This window comes from Dysidea avara, chromosome 12 (assembly GCF_963678975.1).
Source record: "Dysidea avara chromosome 12, odDysAvar1.4, whole genome shotgun sequence".
Classification (NCBI taxonomy): domain Eukaryota; kingdom Metazoa; phylum Porifera; class Demospongiae; order Dictyoceratida; family Dysideidae; genus Dysidea; species Dysidea avara.
Genome location: NC_089283.1, coordinates 24,137,901 through 24,159,770, shown reverse-complemented (window position 1 = coordinate 24,159,770; position 21,870 = coordinate 24,137,901). Strand labels below are relative to the sequence as shown.

General features: G+C 37.9%; 2 protein-coding genes and 1 long non-coding RNA gene across 5 annotated transcripts; 2 read left to right on the top strand and 1 right to left on the bottom strand.

Moving 5' to 3' along the window:
- Positions 1-1,212: 1,212 nt before the first annotated feature.
- Positions 1,213-4,275, bottom strand: LOC136240443 (uncharacterized). The gene is made up of 4 exons (XR_010693799.1): positions 3,763-4,275; positions 2,445-2,592; positions 2,236-2,336; positions 1,213-2,181 (listed from the first exon to the last, which is right to left on the bottom strand). It is a non-coding gene; the product is annotated as an uncharacterized lncRNA (long non-coding RNA).
- Positions 4,276-8,725: 4,450 nt separating this feature from the next.
- LOC136239953 (uncharacterized) lies at positions 8,726-12,985 on the top strand. The gene has a single exon (XM_066030696.1). The coding sequence runs from the start codon at positions 8,726-8,728 to the stop codon at positions 12,983-12,985; it is 4,260 nt and encodes a 1,419-aa protein (XP_065886768.1).
- A 3,195-nt stretch (positions 12,986-16,180) lies between these two features.
- On the top strand, positions 16,181-17,962 carry LOC136240425 (cation-independent mannose-6-phosphate receptor-like). Of its 3 annotated transcripts, XM_066031411.1 has the most exons (4): positions 16,181-16,250; positions 16,296-16,373; positions 16,498-16,576; positions 16,631-17,962. In XM_066031411.1, the coding sequence occupies exon 4, from the start codon at positions 16,708-16,710 to the stop codon at positions 17,857-17,859; it is 1,152 nt and encodes a 383-aa protein (XP_065887483.1). In that variant the 5' UTR covers positions 16,181-16,250; positions 16,296-16,373; positions 16,498-16,576; positions 16,631-16,707; the 3' UTR covers positions 17,860-17,962. The 3 variants fall into 3 exon arrangements, with proteins under 3 accessions (XP_065887483.1, XP_065887482.1, XP_065887481.1); XM_066031410.1 differs by having other exon boundaries at positions 16,296-16,576; XM_066031409.1 differs by having other exon boundaries at positions 16,296-17,962.
- The last annotated feature ends 3,908 nt before the right edge of the window (positions 17,963-21,870 follow it).

Genomic DNA, 21,870 nt, shown 5'->3' with positions numbered 1-21,870 from the left:
CCAAAAACCAGACTAACAGATTACTGAATCCTTATAATTTCAACACAAGTGACTAAACAACTAAAATATCTAGGTCCTGTGGAAGCGATTTTTGAAGTTACTGGTAGTATAGACGTTTTATTGAACTTTTAGTAGTTTTTTGGGGTGAAACAAGCTCTTTGAAGGCTTGTATCCGAGTCACTGGGGAGAAACACGCCAAAAACGCTTCCACAGGACCTAACAAATTTAATATACAGTATCACTATGCCCCAGAAAAGCCAATAGAGCCTACAACTTTTGCTGTATTTGGCGGCGGAAAAACATGGTAGTGACAGCTGGAGCTGAGCGATGTACGGGCTGGCTTACTTGTGTTACTACAACAAATTGTAGTGATCCACCTACACTGTAGCTACATAAAAACGTTAAATATGAAGGGCTTCACCTTCATTTAAAACTTTTCACGCTGCTAGACTGGTTTTATGGGCTTCTCAAAAAGTATCGATAGGCATTCAAACTTTTGAATGATTGCCCGTGACTATACCGTAACCTTAAAGCCTATCATCTGTATTATGCATGCAGTCAGAGTGGCGGATTTAGGATTTTGCGGTTTCTGAGAAACATTTTGGCTCCTGAAGATGATAGCTATACCTCCAAACATTTCTGAATTTTTGAAAGCTCTGAGATTGGATTTTAGGCTACTTTTAGTTAGCAATCCCATGACAACAATCCCATGACAACATTCCCATGCTTTAACACTGGAATAAACAAAGTACCTGTAGGTGACTATACACTCTGATTACTCTATTAGAGTACTACTTGACTGCTCTATTAGAATATTTCAATTGCTTGCAAGCTAAAGTGTTGCTGATAGTTTAGATATAATGCAAGCATATTTTTTTTGTAAAAATGCATGATATTTTACTAAACTTAATTGTTAGATAGTAGCTATCATATTCTATGCAGAATATAGCTACTTATCTATGCTAAAATACACTTTTGCTATGACAATTACAACAATATTAAAGCTAATAATATAGTTAGATTGCCACTGAGGTATGAATTAAAGGAGAGCTTCTGTCGAAACCAAAGAACCCACCTACCATGAATTGAGTGTAGTACTTGCTTTAATTTTAAGTGATTTTATGTCGGTGCATGCGTAAAAAAAATTCCACTTGCTGCAAATAAAATGTTGTATATTTGGTTATGTTTCTATTGTTGTACTGTATTCTGAAGTGGATTTTTTTTTTTTTGGGAAGACTGCATCAGTAGAAAAACTACTGCTTTTCAGTAGTGCCCATACATAACATACAATACAATTACATACACATTAACATACATGCAAGTAAAAATTAGCTAAAATGAGATTTATATAAGTTTTTAAATTGTCCAAGAGTAGCTGCAGTGTAAATTGAGGCGTTCATTGAGTTCCAAATCTGCGTTCCTTTATAGGATGCAGCAACATCAGAGTGTACAAAGCTAGACACTTGCTCTTGTAAACTAAACGATGAAATTTCCCTCGATTACATGGCAACGGGGTTTCACCATTTATCCAAGATACTTACGACTTCTACTACAACCCCTGCAATGACTTCACAATACAGACGAAAAACCATGTGTGCGAGAACGTAGCATTATGCCAAGTGTCTAGGAACTCCAACATTGCAGCCAACCTGGGAGCCTCCCAATGATGTACGATTCAAGCACAGGAATGGGTCAGTGTTTGCTGTTTATGATAATATCCAAACTAAGGATGGCTTTAAACGTTCAACTGAAATAGAAATGATCTATGATAAGAGCACATATGGAAGACTTGAGTTCATTGTGGAGTATAGTCGATTCTATTACAAGTTCAGACTATACTCCTTGTGTGCTTGTCCTGGGAAGCCTTGAGTGCCAAAATTATATTTCAGACTGTATGAATGTTGATGCATGCACTTGCGAGGACCCAAGAGGAAACATTGTTTTCAACCTTCATTCTCTTGACAGCCCATCAAGTCCCATGCAGAACCAAATATCGTCTTCAACAATATTTTACTACAATCCTTGTTCTCCTATATCCACCCCCGACTGCAGTGACCAGTCTGTGTGCCTGACAGCTGGTAATCATATTCTTGAATTTGGCTCTGCTGAGACTGGCACATTTGTAACTGATGGAGGACAAGTTACATTACTGCTGGTGGTCTTGTGAATTCAATCATTAATCTGAAGTGTGATCAGAATAATGAACAATTGTTTAAAGTGGATACATACACCTACTCTGTCTTGAATGCCTCACTATATGGCAGATTTGCATGCTATGAGGGATGTCCTGATGACACTCATCCTCTTCAATGTGCTCTGGCTGGTGATGGTTGTTCCTGAACAGTAAAGGAAAGTGGCACAACATATGATCTTTACAAACTGGACAAGGAATATTGTCCCATGAAAGTCACAGATTACAATAACTACACATTATTATTACACACCTTGTGGCGGATTGGAATATGATGTCATCAACTGTCAAGGAGCTGCTTGTCAACTATCTCCGTCACTTAACTCAAAACCTTTGTCACTGGGAGCTGTTTGTCCTGCTAGTACCAGTGTCTCCTCGTCAACTGATGATCTTGTAATTCCCTATGTTGGAGGAGATGAGGGTAGATCATTGATATGAACATTGTCTGTGATTCAAATGTTACTACTGATCCTATACTCACTACTAATGAAGTAATGATCAGGGCCGCCCACAGGGGGGGGGGGCAACTGGGGCATTTTGCCCCGGGCCCCAGCCTGAAAGGGGGGCCACTGAAGGGCCCCTTGAATACCTGTTTAAAAGATCAATATACTCTTAAATAGAGCAGTCAGATCTAAATACTCTAATAGAGCAGTCACAGTATTCTTCAGAGGAGCAGTATAGCAAGCTTATAGTAGAGATTTCCAACTAAATTAAATAATTAACATTCCATACATTCATTGGTATGAACAATATTGTGCATTTTGTCAGAGTCATTTTAGTGCAAACCCCACCTCAATCAGTGGTTCCTATCAAAAGATATAAGGAAAAGAAGTTTACAGCTGTGTGATGATTTTTGTGTACAGCATTTCAATGCTTTTTATGTATATTGCATGGCACCAAACACAATATACAAAGTGTCATAAATCTAGATAGGAAACTAATAACGACATGAAATTTTCACCACATATCTATTTTATGAAGAACAGCATATGAAGTAAGTAAAACCTCTCAAAAGTGACCACTTCTTTGTAGACTGACCACTCAGAATATTACATGAATAAAGCAAGTGATGCATAAATAAAACTGTATTATGTAATACTAAATATATATACACAGGTACTTAATGCATTTTCAAGGATAACTAACTAGAAAAATCGGTAATATTTTATAAATGGCAAGTACTGGCATCACAAGTCGCAATTAACACGTACTTCAGAAACATGACAATCAGATAACACACTGTAAGAGCAAAATTATTTTTAAAATAGATTTGTTTGGACACTGCTCAGCTTTATTTATCACATTGTAAGCACTAAGGATGATAACTATTATATAACACAATGACATCACTGTACTACAAAGAGAAATTATAAATAGTTTCTGATCAAAATTACAATCACTGAAGCTGCTATAAAATGGATCAAAACAGCAGTAAACACACCAGAATATAACATCAGGTAAGTGCGAAGCCATGTAAGGTTGGTATCACATGCCAGTCTCCACTTTTGAAAAGATTATGTTCAACCTTGAACCTTATTTTGCAATTCCGCGCAAGACAACAAACTGCTCACCTTCAAACTATACTTGCATCGATGCAGGGGGATGCCTTGAAGCCCAGGATGATTGTAATGCTGAATTCTGAGCAGTGTTAGATGGCGATTTACCTTTAAAAGGGCCATATTTCCATCGTAATCCAACATCAATCGTCCTCCAATCAAAAAACACATGGAAAAATCGAAATCAGCATATACGGTTTTCCCAGAACCACTTTCTTCGTCCTCATCAGCAGCAGATTCACGCGGAAACACTCGGAAACTTCGGCTATCACAGGTGCCACATTCTTCCAATTAGAATTACGTACGCAATTATTTGTATGGGCTTCCTATGGGGATTTTTATTTCTCAAACTTTGATTTGCTGTATTTCAATAAATACCGCATGGATTTTAATCCAGTAAAGTGCAATACAAAGTACGAAGCATTGGCTACCATTTACTGGAACGGCAGCTTGTGAAACGTTTATTGAAGGTGTATAATTTAAGTAGCAAAAATATGTGTGAAAAATTGGTAGGTTGGAAATCGCTACTTATAGATAGGGAGATATGGTTGGTGAGGGGTAGCTATTGTCATTGTCAGCAGGTGATGGCCTTTTTTTGGTCTTCAACTTACAGCTTGGGTGAAGTTGTGATTCAGAATGGAAACCTCCTTACCTCTGGGGTCCCACTTTAACTCTTTGCCCTGTGCCCCTTAATTTCTCTGGGCGGCCCTGGTAATGATACTAGAAGGAAGTCTTCATTATAAGTTTGTGTTAACTGCAGCTGAAGACCGAGGATGTCTTCATGTGTAGCTTCACAATTAAACTTAATTCTGTTGTTTAATTTCTTTACTAATTAATTTATGATTTTGTATACATGTCTAGGGGTGTAGCCAGGATACTTCAAATGCAGTTTCCAGGTTTGATTGTGAGTCACTAATGCCGGGGGTTGGAGTGCGGCCTCCATCCACTAAAAGATTTTAAACTTTGTTATTTGGATAATGCAAAATATAAAACTTGTAATTCATTCTCTTTCAGTCTTGATTGGCAGATCTGTTATATCTGCCACAAGGACAAATCTAGGAATTACCAAGGGGGGTGGGGGGTTGCTAAGCTAGGGGTAACTATTAGGGACCCGCCGATTATGCTCATAATTTTACCTATTATGCTATGCTCCACTGCTCAAAAATTTACCTATTATGCTTAAATGTATGCTCAATACTTACCCATTAAGCCCCTATTTGGTGATTATTAGTTTCTCATCCACCGCCCGCATCCTTCTTAAGCTACCGCATGGTAAGCCATTATTTACTCTGCGCATGCTCAGAAGAACACGTGATACCAAACTGTTATAATTTTTGTTGATGAACGCTACAATGCGCTATATATCACCAGGAGAACTGTTGTTTTCCTTAGCAAATTGCTGCAGTGCCAGTTGCAATCGTGCTCTATCGACTTCATCAAAGTATATAGGCTTTCAGTTGACTGTCGAAAAACAGTTGGCGATCACGAAAAGTAGTGAAGGAAATGTTTGTAGTAAGAAAAAAAGACAATTTGGACAAGGTCTGTACATCAGTGTGTTAATATTATAAAATAATGGCATAATGGTAATACCCTCCCGCCCGCATCATAATAATTAGAAAGGCTGGATGAGAAACTAATAATCACCGAATAGGGGCCTTATGCTCAAATTATGCCCAATTATTTATGCCTCAGTTCTCATGCTCTGCTAATAATTTCCAATTTATGGATAAATAATAAGTGGCTGAAGCACAAACTTACTTGTCAAAATGCATACCACAGAAAAGATCGATATACTCTAATAGAACAGTCAGCTGTGTGATTGTTCTATTAGAGTATATCGATCTTTCTGTCATAACTATTTTGATAAGCAAGAATTCATACTATTAGTATTACACAAATATTCTACCTATTATGCTAGCATTATGCTCAATGCTTTCAGACACCTATTATGCTCATAATTATGCCAGCATAATCGGCGGGTCCCTAGTAACTATACTGGGAGCTAAAAATTGTGGCAATTAGTTAATACAACTAGTAGTAAAGTGTACAAAGCACACTCATGATACAGAGCACACTTAATCTGGGGGGCATCCCATCACAGCTTTCTGAGATAGAATTTGGTAATAATTTCGACTGAACCTTATTAAATTGTGAACCATTATTTTCTAGTAGTGGTAATTAGCTTTCATATACAACATAAATGCTGCAGCATGGTTTGAGTTCAAAGTTGAAGGTCAAGAGGTCTAGAAGTTAGTCTGGTTTAACGAATTTTTTTTAATGATGGATGTTCTATTAGAGTAGTTGACTGTTCTATTAGGTGTTTAACAACTTATTAGTATCCCTCAAATGTAAGTTTGATCCCTGACTCCTAGAAGAGATTAGCTTTTCTCTTTTCACTCTTTCCATATCTTTTCATTGCCCAAGTATGCTTTAGTTGTGATATTGCAACTGAACCTATACATCTAGCTAGCACATCAGCATATAAAAAATTTGGAGCCCCCCCCCCCCCCCCCCCCATATTCCCCCCTAAATCCACCCTTGATAATGGTCATGAGCTGGAGATAGATAGATCCAAGAAAATGAAAACTCAAGATCTATAGCTATATCTCAGTATTCTTTATTCTTACCTACTGTAAAGCATTTTTTATGATCTCTATATGGCAGCTGCTCTGTTATCAAGAGTTTCTTCCTTGTGGTTACATGAAGAAATCAATGTAATTTTCCATATTTGGTAAACTGCACCATTCTTGCACCTTTAAGTGTTCATGTTGGGAGAGATCTGTTAATACCCATTCATGATTTTTCTCTGAATATGCCCATATATAGCAGTACTGTATAGTGCAGTGGACTTGGCTTTGTATAGTATCAAATAAAGTGATGTTCATTCCACTGTATTAGCCATTCATCATCCGACACTTCCATCAATTGCAATGTTGAGATAAAGGAATTCGAAGTATAGCTACTTGGGAAATACAACATTTGTTTTTTCCTTGTCTACCTTTTCCTGCTTGGCCATTTCCATTTCTGCCCTTTCTACAGATGTAGAATATCAGGAATGGAAACGGCCAAGCAGACAAGGCAAATACATGTTGTATTTCCAAAATTAAGTAGCTATGTATCTCAACATTGCAATTTATGGAAGTGCCTGAGCAATCTGTCAGTTCATTTGATGATGAATGGCTAATACAGTGAAATGAACATAAGTTTATTTGATACTAAACAAAGTCAAGTCCACTGCACTATATATAATTGTATATAGCTATAAATGATGTAGGAATTATAGAGTACTTGAAGAAAAGGGTAACATTAAATTGTTTACAGAAACTGATTCATCAACATGTGTAGATGAAACCTTATAAAATGACCTAGAATCTACAAAAGTGATGTCATATGACAGGTCAACAGATAGGATAAAAGGACCTTTTTAACAGAATTTCAGTCTGTCTATAGCCAGTGAATAGAGGATAGGACTCAGTACAGCCAGGCTGAAGATACAGCAGCTAGCAGAAGATTGGACTAAATTGACTATTTTTGTTACTTCTAATTACTGATATTGCTGTCAATAAAATAAAATATCATATTCTTTGTTGAACAGGTCTTTAGAACAAGGAACTTTCTGGTAGCAGAGGATGGTTAAGGATGAGTGAAGGTCAGGAAAAAGGTCAAGAAGAAGAAGCTTCTTTACTGCCAGAGAATGGCCTTTCTGATGGAGGATTTCAGACCACACAGCTTGAACAAACAGTAAGTGACTTAAAGAGGGAAAAGGCAACAGCAAAGACAGGGTTTACAAAGGTTAGAAGGTGTTTATTGACAGCAATTCAGAGAGAGGATACAGACAGTGTAGAAATAAAAGGTATTTGTGAGGAGTTAGATGTAGCTTTAGGATGTGCTATGAATGTTATGGAGAGGTTATATGATAGGTACAGGTTAGACAAAGATAGTAAGAGTGCAGACAAGCTTAGTGATGAAATAGAAAAGATTGAAATAGAATATAGCAATGCGCAGAATCGAGCGCAGGAAGTCTTGGATTCACTAAGCACACCAAGGAGGTATGACAAGTTCCTAAATAGATTACAACAACAAAAAGAAGATAGACAACAGCCAAATAGAAAGGAACCTGGGCTACCTCAACAAGAAGCTCCTCCAGATCACCAGCCACCACAAGAGAGAAGCTGTCTTGAGTCAGTTTCCGTGAGTAATGCTAGTCAGAATAATTGTACAGATCCCGGGCTTATTGGGTTAGATTTGTGGAAACAGCTAAAAAGAGTAACAATCCCAGTTTTTTCAGGTGACAAAAAGACTTATCAAAACTGGAAAGCTGCATTTACAGCTTGTGTGGACAATGCTCCTGCTACACCAGAGTACAAACTGCTACAGTTGAGGCAGTGTCTGGCAGGGGAGGCACTAAAGGCCATTGATAGTTTGGGACATTCGGCAACAGCATACCACACTGCTAAGGAGAGACTAGAAAGAAAGTTCGGAGGACAGCGTCGCCAAATAGCTTTGTATTTGGAAGAAGTGGATAACTTCAGGCCTATTAATCCAGGCAGTCACAGAGATATAGAAAAGTTTACAGATTTATTAGATGTTACCATTGTTAACCTAAAGGAAGCCAATCGCTTTGAAGAACTTAATGATGGCCTGTTATATTTGAAATTACAGAAGAAGCTACCCACAACAATGTTATCAGGTTATCATAGGTGGATATTTGAAAACCACAAACGAGAGTCAGTTGAAAGTTTGAGAGAGTGGGTTATCCAGGAAGTAGAGTTTCAAACAAAAGCCCTGGAAGCAGTCCATGGGTTTTCCAGTTAAATCAGGAAGGTATGAAGTTAAGAAATTTAAGAAAGATGTACCGTATAGTTTCTTTGGTAAATCCAATGTCAAGCAGGTTACTAATGAAGACAGACAGAGTTCAAGAGTCTGTAGGGTGTGCAGTAAACCCCATGGAGCGTGGGCATGTCCTGACTTTAAACAGATGGATTTACAGAACAGGTGGGACTATGCTAAACAGTGTAAATTGTGTTTCCATTGTTTAGGTGATGGTCACTTGGGACAGTATTGTAACCGAACAAGAATATGTGGAATTGACAACTGCAAAGAAGTTCATCATAGATTACTACACAAAGATCGAGGTCCTCGTTCCAGTAGTCAAAATAAAGGAGTGGTACATGGGAAGGAAGAACTACAGTTACTGAGTAAACATGATGTGGCCAGTAAGAAGACGATTTGTGCTCCAAATGAGGGGGAGCCAAAAGCTACTAGTGACCCAAGTCAAAACGAATCATACACCACAATTACAACAAATCCAGGTACCATTGCTCTGAGGACAATTCCAGTATATTTGAGAAATGGTAATAGAAAGATTAAGGTGAACGCATTATTGGATGATGCTAGTACAAAAACTTACATCAACTCAGATGTTGCAGCAGAACTTGGTCTACAAGGACAGTTACAAAAGGTTAATGTTAGCGTATTAAATGGTCATGTTGAAGCTTTTGAAACATCTCCTGTGGAATGTACTATTGAAAGTTTGGATGGAAGAGCTGCTGTGACAATTACTGCCCTTACAGCAGACAGAGTTACTGGGGAGTTGAAGGCCATTGATTGGAAATCATGTGCTGCAAAATGGGCTCATTTACAACATTTGGAATTTCCTAAACTAGGATCACGACCAACAGTGGATGTGTTGATTGGCCTTGATTGTGCAGACCTCCATTTTTCATTCAAAGATATTCGTGGACCACCTGGCCAGCCAGTGGCACGTCTTACCCCATTAGGTTGGACATGTATCGGTGCCATGGACGACAATAAACAAACAAAACTGAGTAATAACTTTGCTTGTACCTTCTTTTCTGTAGGTCAGACAGATACTGAAAAGGTAAATTTGATGTTACAAAAGTTTTGGGAAGTTGATACTAGTGGGACAGAAGAATTTTCAATAGTGAAAGCTGAGGATAATCTGGTTTTAAATATGACAGAAACATCTATAGCCTACAACAATGGTTGTTATAGAGTCGCTATTCCTTGGAAGGAAGAATTTATTAACTTACCAAACAATTACGAGATGGCAGAGAAGAGACTATACAACCTGGAGAGACGATTGTTTAGAGAACCAGAAATTGCTGAAGAATACAAGAAGATAATTGGTAAACATCTTGAAAAGGGATATGTGACAAAGGTACCTTTAATGGAGGATAACCAAGCAGTGAGATGGTACTTACCTCACTTTCCTGTTGTGAAGAAGGATCGATCAACCACAAAGGTACGAATAGTATTTGATGCTTCAGCTAAGTACAATAATGTTGCCCTAAATGATGTTATACACCAAGGTCCCAAATTACAGAATGACTTGTTTAGTGTTTTACTCCGGTTCAGAAGGTATCCCATTGCTTTGGCTTGCGACATCGCAGAAATGTATTTAAGAGTAGAATTGTATCCTAAGGATAGGCCATATCATCAATTTTTATGGAGAGACATGGATGTTAAGAAGAAACCAACTGAATACCAATTTAATCGCTTAGTGTTTGGGATAAACTCATCACCTTTTTTAGCCCAACTTGTCACTCAGCATCATGCAAGGGTTTATGAAAAACAGTATCCTAGAGCGGCAGAAGTTATATTAAAATCAACATACATGGATGATAGTATGGACTCAGTAAGTAGTGAAACAGAAGGGATTGAGCTTTATAAGGAATTGTCTGAATTGTGGGATAAGGCAGGCATGCACACTCACAAATGGTTATCAAATTCACCGAAGGTGTTGGAAAGTATTTCTACACAGTGCAGAGCCTCTGAAATGAATTTGGACAGTGATAAATCTTTACCAGTAAAAACTTTGGGTGTTTTGTGGCTAGCTAATGATGATGTGTTTACTTTTAAGTCACAGGTCAATGACAGGGTAATTATACCAACTAAAAGAAGTTTTCTAAAGTTAATAGCGACCCTTTTTGATCCCCTTGGATTTTTGTCTCCATATATTATCAGAGCCAAGATTTTGATGCAGGAAATTTGGATTTGTGGTTTAGATTGGGACGACACCCTACCTGATGAGTTGTCATCCAAGGTGACATCGTGGTTTAGTGAGTTAACTATGTTGACTAAGATCAAGGTTCCTAGAAGCCTTCAGTTAAGTAGAAATGTTGTATCTGTTTCATTGCATGTGTTTGTTGATGCATCTCAGGATGCTTATGGAGCAGTTGTTTACATGAAATCAGAATACAGTGATGGAAAGGTATCAGTCTCATTTGTAACATCTAAAACCAAAGTAGCCCCTTTACAGTTAACAAGCATTCCCCGTTTAGAATTAATGGGGGCAGTGACAGGGAAGAGATTGGCTTTATCTGTGGCAGAAGCACTGAATATTGACAAACCGTTTATAACGTTCTGGACAGACAGTACCAGTGTGTTGTGGTGGATAAAAGGGCACAGCCGACAATTTAAGCCATTTGTAGCAAACAGGATTGGAGAAATTCAAGCATCTGTTAGTCCAGATAAGTGGAGATATGTACCCACGAAAGAAAATCCTGCTGACTATTTAACAAGAGGTACTACATTGGAAGAGATATCAGAGTTGAGAGCCTGGTGGGAAGGACCAGCATTTTTGTCCAACAGTCAGAGCAATTGGCCGCAGCTTAACATGGTATTCAATTCAGATAATGACACGACAGAATTGAAGAGAAAATATGTTATACGTAAGAATCCAAGTACATGTATTGCTACGCATTTATCATCTACTGCTACACTATTGAATGATGGTGTGTGCACTGGGAGGCTACAGCCAAACAGATTCTCAAGTTGGAGAAGGCTGTCTAGAGTTGTGTCTTGGATTTTGAGATTTATAAACAACTGTAGAAAAGAGAGTAAGTTAGATCAAGTAGAGTTAAGTGCAGAAGAGATGTCAGACGCTGAGCATTACATAATCAAAGAGATGCAAAGGAAAGTGTTTAAGGAAGAGTATTTGTCTTTGGCGAATCATAAACAATTGCCCACAAGCAGCAAGTTACTAGGACTCTGCCCAAAACTGGATAGTGAAGGTGTGATGAGGTCAGATGGACGATTGACATATGCAGAGTTCCTTCCATATGATATAAGGTATCCCATAATTCTGCCTCGCAAGAATTGGGTAACAAAGCTCATAGTGAAGCACCATCATGAACTAGGGAATCATTGTGCAGGTACAAATCAAACTTTATCTTTATTGTCCACTAGATTTTGGATCATTTCTGCACGAGAAGAAATTATAGAGTGGGAAAGAGAATGTACCATTTGTAAAAGGAGAAAAGCTAAGGTAGCTCAACAGATTATGGCACCGTTACCACAAAACAGACTTACTACATCGTTACGAGCCTTTACCAAGACAGCTGTTGATTTTGGGGGACCATTCATGACAATGCAAGGAAGAGGAAGGCCACGACAAAAGAGGTATTTGTGTTTGTTTACTTGTTTGGCTTCCAGAGCCATACATTTAGAAATGGCATATGGTTTAGATGTGGACTCTTTTGTAAATGCTTTAAGCAGGATGATTAATAGAAGAGGTATCCCAGAGGAAATGCTGTCGGATAATGGAACAAATTTTGTGGCAGCTAATAAGGAATTTTGTGAGTTGTACAAGGATCCAAAAACTAAAGCAGCTGTAGCTGATAAGGGAATTAAGTGGACATTTAATCCACCTTACGCTCCACATTTTGGAGGTGTCTTTGAAATTATGATAAAATCAGCAAAGAGAGCCATCACAGCAATTTTGAAAAATGCTGAGGTAAATGATGAAGAGCTGATGACAGCATTTTGTGGAGCAGAAGCACTAATCAATTCACGACCACTGACCTATCAGTCAGCCAGTGTTAAGGACAACATTCCCCTCACGCCAAACCATTTCTTACATGGCCAAGTTGGAGGGCAATTTGCTCCAGAGGTAATCGATGAAGTGGGATTTAATCCTAAGAAACGTTGGCGGCGGATACAAGAATTAGTGAGACATTTTTGGAATAGGTGGCTCCAAGAGTGGGTACCCAGCTTAAGTCCGAGACAGAAGTGGTTCAGGTTAAAAACAGATGTCAAGCCTGGAGATACAGTGTTGCTGGTGTCCTCAGATACCCCTCGTGGTCAGTGGCCTCTTGGAAGAGTATTGGAAGTGTATCGTAGTAAAGACCAACATGTTCGATCACTCAAGCTACAGGTTGGGGACAAACAGTACATAAGGCCTATTGTAAAGGTCTGCCCACTAGAGCTGGATTAAGAATATTTACATATACGTAAGTACTACAGTGACCAAAATTATGGAACATTAATCGATAAATTCAGTATGTGTCAATTAACTTTAAAGTTGTAATTTAACCAAAAAACTTGTCATGTGGATCATGACAATGAGGGGGAGGATGAAGAAAAGGGTAACATTAAATTGTTTACAGAAACTGATTCATCAACATGTGTAGATGAAACCTTATAAAATGACCTAGAATCTACAAAAGTGATGTCATATGACAGGTCAACAGATAGGATAAAAGGACCTTTTTACAGGTTTTTGCAATTGAATTCGTCGCCTTTGCGATTGAATTCGTCCCGTTTGCAATTGAATTCGTCGGTATTGCAATTGAATTCGTCCCGTTTGCAATTGAATTCGTCGGTTTTGCAATTGAATTCGTCGATTTTGCAGTTGATTAGTCAGTTTTGCAATAGAATTCGTCGCGTTTGCATTACAATTCGTCATAAACAAAACGGCTCCAAGAAACCAACCCGTTCATTAAGAGATGAACTATTTATGCCATGGAGAGTTACACTTGAGACACTAGAAGGTAATTGAAGCTGGTAGTACGCGAAGTTGATAGCTGTCTGACAAGTTAATTAACTTTCTCGCGAGTGACCACACCCATCGCGAATGGCGTAGTAGAGTTTGGAATGTTGCTGGATAGGCTGTAGAGGAAGAATTATTGCCTTATAAAGAGTTGTTTACTACCGTTGTACTTGAACAAGTTCTTGTAGCAGCTGCTACATCATGTTTTCGTGTTTGCTCCAGCTGCCATTCTTGTTACGGACGAATTTAACTGCAAAAGCGACGAATTCAATTGCAAAAGCGACGAATTCAATTGCAAACGGGACGAATTCAATTGCAACAGCGACGAACTCAATTGCAAACGGGACGAATTCAATTGCAACAGCGACGAATTCAATTGCAAACGGGATGAATTCAATTGCAAAGTCGCCGAATTCAATTGCAAAAACCTGTAACAGAATTTCAGTCTGTCTATAGCCAGTGAATAGAGGATAGGACTCAGTACAGCCAGGCTGAAGATACAGCAGCTAGCAGAAGATTGGACTAAATTGACTATTTTTGTTACTTCTAATTACTGATATTGCTGTCAATAAAATAAAATATCATATTCTTTGTTGAACAGGTCTTTAGAACAGTACTGTATATATGAGGCTTATTCAGAGAAAAGCACAAACGGGTTAATATTAACAGATCTCCCCCAACATAAACACTTGAAGGTGTAAGAACGGTGCAGTTTACCATATATGGAAACTTACATTGATTTCTTCATGTAACACAAGGAAAAACTCTTGATAATAGAGCAGCCATATAGAGATCATAACAAATATTTTAAAGTAGGTAAGAAGAGTATAAGACTGAGACTAGGGAAAGTAAAGACTGCTACCATTCTTTAATGCTACCATTAATGTACACCTGTGAGTTTGTGACATAGCCATATATAGTCTTCTTTGTAAATTTATCCAGCATCCATCAAAATCACCATTCAACTACGTCAAAAATTGTCACTATCCCAGTATACATTCCTCAACCAGCTGCAAGAAAACTAAAACACAATTACACATCATTCTATTATAACAGATTACCAAGAGTCTATACCAGTACTAAACTTGGATTAATCATTTTATTCCATTAACGTACAGCCCAACTGACACTACTGGAGATTTTGTCCATGAAAATCCAATGAAAAAAATGTTCACCCTGTGAAAAGTGAAGTTTTCATTGGGTGGCCCCAATGAAATTTTATTTTCATAGCATTTTCATAGGAAAATTTAATGAAAATCCAATGAAAAATTACCACTGAAAACTCTTTGAAACTGCTTTTCATGGAATTTTCATTGGTAATTTTTCATTGGTTTTCATTGAATTTTCCTATGAAAATGCTATGAAAACAAAATTTCATTGGGGCCTCCCAATGAAAACTTCACTTTTCACAGGGTGAACATTTTTTTTCATTGGATTTTCATGGAGAAAATCTCCATTAGTGTGAGCTATTCACTGAAGACCTTCTGGCAACACTTTTGTAATAACTTTGACTCTGACAAACTATATACATATATACTTACATTCAATGTGCCCATGTAGAACCTGCTCCAAGTGTCCCCACCCACCAAACTTTAGTATGCTTTAGTAAATAGCTATACATAGAAAATCTAAGTAAAAATTTTAATAATATATATATACTAGCTAGCTAGCTAGCTATATATATTGTAAATAATAATTTTATCTTCAGTTGTAAGATGTATGCGTACTTTTTCTGACTGTGGCCCTCAGACCATTAATGCGCCTATCAAGATCCATAGGGGGATTATAGGGGGTTTACCTACAAAGTTACCCCCAGTAGTGGGGCTTTTGACACAAGCATTTTTATAACAATCGAATTGTGTAACTATATTTAGTTAAATCACGTGACGTTGCCCCGTAGCCAGCGAAGCGGCGTGGAGTGGGGGAATACCTCGGGGAATGTAGGTGATAGGTAGTCTGGCGGCGCCCGTCCCTTCGCATAGAGTAAGGGTCTGGTATGCTTAGTATAGTGGAGTTGTACCGGATTACCAAAAACTGGTGCAACCAATCAGAACGCTCCACGTTTAATCAGCGCATTTTTGTGTATGTTACGTCAAAAGAATGAATCAAATGCCCTCAGTAACAGAACTGAAGAAACAAAAGGAGTTAGCTAATAAAGAACAAAGAGAAGAAAGTGTTATATCGGGAAGGGCTTTTCGCCTTGTTTGATACGCGAAAAACCCGGGTTACGCTCTGATTTCCTAGGTAGGGAGACATGTGTATTTTATAAAAGTAGACCAATCCACTTTCGCCTGTGTAAAGGCGAAGAAAGTTCAATATCTCTGCCACAGTTTTGGGTGAGGCACTTCCGTTAAGGCCATTTTCGTTACGTCATTACATTGAAATTAAATTCCTCCAGAACAACTCGGTGATACTAAGCATACCAGACCCTTACTCTATGCGAAGGGGCGGGCGCCGCCAGACTAGGTGATAGGTAGGGGATTAGACAAACACTTAGGCCCCAGTAGTGGGGTTATTGCTCTTGCAGGGTGTCAAATCCCCACCTTGTCCCCACATGGCCCGTACTGGGGGGGGGGGGTAGGGGCCTAACATTGATAGGTGCATAATGCATGCTCCGCCAGCAAAAAAAAATATTACCTTTTCTGGTTTATAGTCACGTGCTCTTTCAAAATACCCAGCAAGTATTTTTAGCTGCTTGGGGTAGCTACTGGTGAGTAGATTGTTCCAATGAATCTTGGTTATCTAAATCCAATAGGCACGATCCTCGGCCAGTTGATTCAGATTATTCAGTGGCGATCGAGCTCGAGTGTGAGACCTTGTTCAGTGGGACCACGTGAGTGCATGGGACGGTTTGCAGGTGGTTTGGGATGAGACACATGATGCACATCTGCACGTTACTGCTGTTGGTTTGTTTTGCTATCCTAAACATGCTACTTTTTTCTATGGCGACCTCACAGTGTAAAAAACAGACCACCTGCTCTTGTCAGTTGGATGATTGGAAGGGCAGCCTGATTACCTTACATGATCTGGTTAGAGGTAGATCCAGTGCACGCTTCCACGTTCTCAGTCATGATCAACGATTCATTTCAGATACATACGACTTCTACTACAACCCTTGTGTTGATTACACTATACCAACAGGAAACAATGGGTGTGACCGTGTAGCAATGTGCCAAGTGTCTCGAAATAGTGGTAATGGTTTCAGCTTGGGCAAAACCAATGATGTACAATTTAAGTATGATAAGGGGAGTGTCTTTGCAGTTTATGAGAACATCAAATCTAATGATGGCTACACGCGTACAACTGAAATTGAGTTAGTCTGTGATAAGACCATATATGGCAGGTTGGAGTTTATTGTTGAATACAGTCGGCGTGGTTATATATTTAAGTTGTATTCCATGTGTGCCTGTCCTGGGAGATGTGGTAATAGTGCCATCAGTAGTTGTGAGAACATTGATGCTTGTACTTGTTGGGAACCAAATGCAATTGACCGATTTAATCTCCATCCTCTTGATAGTGGGTCTAACCCCATGCAATACAAATATTCATCAACAGAAATAATTTACTATAACCCTTGTTCCCCTGTGATCTCCCCACAATGTTTAAATCAGTCTGTGTGTATGGAAACTAAAGATGGGCTTGTCGGATATGGTTCTGCTATCAGTGGAACATTTGTTGATAATGGAAACGTTACCCTGCAGTATACCAATCATGATAGGAGTTCCATCATTACATTGATATGTAACAAAAGTCATGAACGGTTGTTTGAAATAGAATATGTTGATGATTATATTTTGAAAGCCTCGTTAACCAGTAAGTGTGCCTGCAATGCAACATGTCATAGTACTATCTCTCATCCTCTTCAGTGTGTTCTGGCTGGTGATGGTTGTTCCTGCACAGTAAAGGAAAGTGGCACAACATATGATCTTTACAAACTGGATAAGGAATATTCTCCCATGAAAGTCACAGATTACAATAACCACACATATTATTACACACCTTGTGGTGGATTGGAGTATGATGTCATTGGCTGTCAAGGAGCTGCTTGTCAACTATCTCCGTCACTTAACTTGAGACCATTGTCATTGGGAGCTGTCCGTCCTGCTAGTGCCAGTGTCTCCTCGTCAACTGGTGATCTTGTGATCCACTATGTTGGAGGAGATGAGGGTAGATCATTTGATGTGATCATCATCTGTGATTTAAATGTTACTACTGATCCTATACTCACTACTAATGGAGTAATGATACTAGAAGGAAGTCTTCATTATAAGTTTGTGTTAACTACAGGTGAAGGATGTCCTCAGTGGTTAAGTGACTAAGATTATGCTCATAGTGCTAACTGTTGTTGACTAAATTTTGTAGTTTATGTTTGTAAGCTACAGTGTGGCCATATTTTGTATTATGGTTTTAACTCCTGATATAGCTATAGTTGTTTTTCATAGAAAGCTGAACTCAATCACAGGGAACAAATTATTCTAACTCCTTGTGGAATATAGGGAAGGGATTTCCAAGAATTTCAGGAAACCCTTTTGAGATTTAAATTTTCTAACTAGCAGAAATCTAAACACGCTATTGAGTTTGGCAGCACAAAAGTGAGTGACGAAAAGTATTCAGCTCTCAAGGCATCTATAGAGGGGACATGAAAGCTTAAGATACTCTAATAGAACAGTCAGTTTTCACTAACAAAGCATTTATATACATATTAAATTTTGTTAATGTGAGTAGGAAGTTTATTGTTGGAAGTGATGAAATCTAAAGACTTGTATTAATGTCACTAATTAGGTTTAAAATATGCATCCTCCATTATACTTAATTGTACTGTAATTAGAGATCAAAATAATGTTTTTGGTTGTATTTTATATGTCATTCCATTTTTGTCATTGGATTACAAACTCCTTTTTGTCTGATTATTGATTGCCATTAAAATAATGTTCTGGAAAGAAAATTATAAGGATTCAAGAAAGTGACAAACACCTGATATGGTGTTTATACTTGTACTTTATATATTGTGTGATATTTAGAATCATTTCAATTCTACTGCTAATTGAACAGCCACCAAATTTGCCAGATTGCAATTGTATCCCTTTTATAAAGATTCTATAGGCAGACCTCTAAGGTGCATGCAGTTTTCATAAGCTGGTCTAAGGAGTTAGCTTTTCAAAATTAAGACCAGAATTCTTGTATACTCTAATAGAACAATCAGTAGTCATTCATTATCCTACAATCCCTAATTACCATTTATTGGAGTATATGCAGATAATTAGAGCCATCTGAAATTACATGCAGGTACCTAATTTCCTTAGTTGAAATCTATCATAAAAAGCTTCTGAAAAGTATTCAAGCCTTTTAATCATTTGTAATAACACCACTACCTAACGCTTGTTTAAAGCACCGATCTAGTTGATAATTGGTGGAATTTTATGGTCTTCAATTGGCATATCTTATGCTTCATAGTTTGCATGGCCATGTAGAGAGGGCACTGATGCTTATACAAACTAGAAATAATTCCTTCATGTCCATGTGCATTTATTGTTTGACTCTATTACTCAAATAAATAAGAAGTCGTATGTATGTTATCATCAATCATGCAAAGAAGATCAGCGCAATAGTTTGTGGGTTCAGTGTAATAGCTTGTGGGTTCAAATTTCTGTTAACTTAAGCTGCAGGAGAATCAAAACAGTCATTGTTTTTTTCTTCTGAAAAACATGTACAGCCCTATAGGGATTAAACATTAATGAGATCATAGATATGATGTGATTTTGGAATCATATTACATACCTGGCAGAACTTCTGTTGCAACATACTCTAAAAGTTGGACAAAACCAAACATTTTTAGTGCCAGCTTTGTCTTTAATACTAATACTAACTCCTTTTTCACTTGAATCTTGCTCATCAGTTTTGTACAACTTCCAACAGCAATAATCAGTTCCACTGTGGTTTGAAATTATATAATATAGTTCTTGTGCTACTTCATTGTTTTAGCTTGTCATGGTAGAACTAAGTATGGATTAAATGTGGATTAGTATGTTTACAGGAATAAGGGTCTAATGCAATGTAGAACATGTTCAAACAGCCAGCAGATAGCTACACACAGCTACACAAAAAAGAAGTTTCATTATGGTAATATCTCTGTGGCCACTGGCCTTACTGTAACTAGGAACTGCAGTTACTGGACATGGCCACTGTAACAAGATGGCCTTATTAATGAGGTGGCCACTGCCAAAGTAATTGAAATACAGATTGTGCCCCCACTTTTGTTTCCAACTCAAGGCATAATGGCTAGTAAAAGCAGGCTGGGTGTCTGAATGGGTCAGGGGTCTAAATGTGCGTACGCTTATACAAATGGGACCATCTGATTATCAAGGTGTTGATTTCAGGGAATTGTTCTGCTTGTACGCTTGGCTTCACTATTAATGATACCTACCTTGTAACATTTTTTGTCAGCTCAGAGCCCATACACTTCATTAACCACATGCACGTAACCATATTGCATAGGAGCAAGTGAGCAAGCACTATGGATGCAAGTGAGGTGATCCAATCCTGGGTTGGTTAGTACATATGACACAAACAGTTGTATAGGGCTATAGAAAGGAACCTTGTTAAAGTGTTGCTATACACAACATTACTATGATACAGTATATGTATATATATATATACCGCCATAGTCAATTCCAACCTGTATATATTTTAATCAATATTCTATCTTCCCAAAGTTTAAGTATGGCTGGAATGCCTACTGCTAACATTCTCACAGGAAAGTTGCTATCATGTATGATGAAATAGGTAGTGTCCACTGTACCTGCTACTGTCAAAGTTAGTGGATTGATTTTGCTCTATTATTAAAGTCCATATTGTAACAGCAACTGAACTGCACGAAAATGAAGATTGACCATATTCACAAACCACATCTCATCTGTGTTTACAGTGCAATCTTTTTTCCTTTGGTGTGATGTCTGACTGATAGCAGTTATTGATTATTTTACATTTTCAGTATAAGATGATATGGTTGTGCATTTTAATGCATAACCTTACTTTTGCTGCAGGTACTGTAAGACCTCATTGATAACAATCCATCTCTTGCTTCCCCTTTTTGTGCAATGCTGGTGGTAAAAACCAACCTCAATTTGCTGGTGATAATGACAAAATGTGTCCTCATATTGCAAAAGATGATGGATGAATAAATCCACCCTCTGATTGACCTTTCTATTCAGATATTATCAATGCTTTAAAGTGATATGTGGTCTTCAACTGCTTGTACACTGTATGTGTTGTGTAATATGATGTCATTGATTTGCTGTTTACTAATACTGTACATACCTCTCTAGACACATGTTGCCCCATCTTATAAATGATGGTAGCATTCTGCCCACTTTTCTGTGATAGCATTTACTGAGAACAACCCATGCATCATATTGTTAACTTTTTTACATACCGGCTCTATTTAGATAATTTTGAGTGAAATATTTTACAAAATCTGGCTCTTCAATAACCAATCTTTTGCGAATTGAGTTGTGCTAGTCTGAAATGTGTTATCGCATCCATTTCAGATTGCAAAACTGATACTTAGGTTTGATAGAGTTCTTCCTAGCTGACTGTTGACACTGCTCTGATCTTGTTCTTCCATGCCCTGTACAATACAGAATCTGTATGATAGACCTATTGATCAAAAATAAGAAGGACTCCACATTCTAAGTGATGTATTCAGCATACACTATACTTGCCGTCTCTGGGATTACATGCAAGGCATGTGAAGAGAAGTATCATGTATAAGATTTGTGTGGAAATTGATTCTGAATTTCTGAACTTGATGGCTGGCAACATCATAAGTGCAAGCATTAATAAATGTATATACTATATTATATGGAGGAGGGGGGAGAATAGCACAGATGCTTACCACATGAAGTACACAAATTGGTGCAAATTGTTTGTTAAACCAACGACTGTTAACAGTATACATGTAATCACAAATATGTAGTTACGTCAATGTAACAAAATTGAGTAAAGGTTGCTATAAAAACTTCTTTTTTGTTGTTTAGTGAACACCAAATTTATCAAACTGGTAAGATTCCATTTAGCAGTGTGGGGCCTCCCCCTGAGTATTACCATCAAATTCAGAACAGCATCTTAGTGCACAATGCACTATCTGAAACACTTCTTTTTAATAGCTCCACCAACTTAACACAAGTATCAGTCAATATTCCTTAAGCTGTCTTTGTCAATCCCTTTTTCCCCAAAATTTTATTAAACACAAAACCCTGTGTTAGCTAAATTGTTAAACAGGACAATATGATAATATTCTCACCTTAAATTCATTTCCTATGATATGGTCA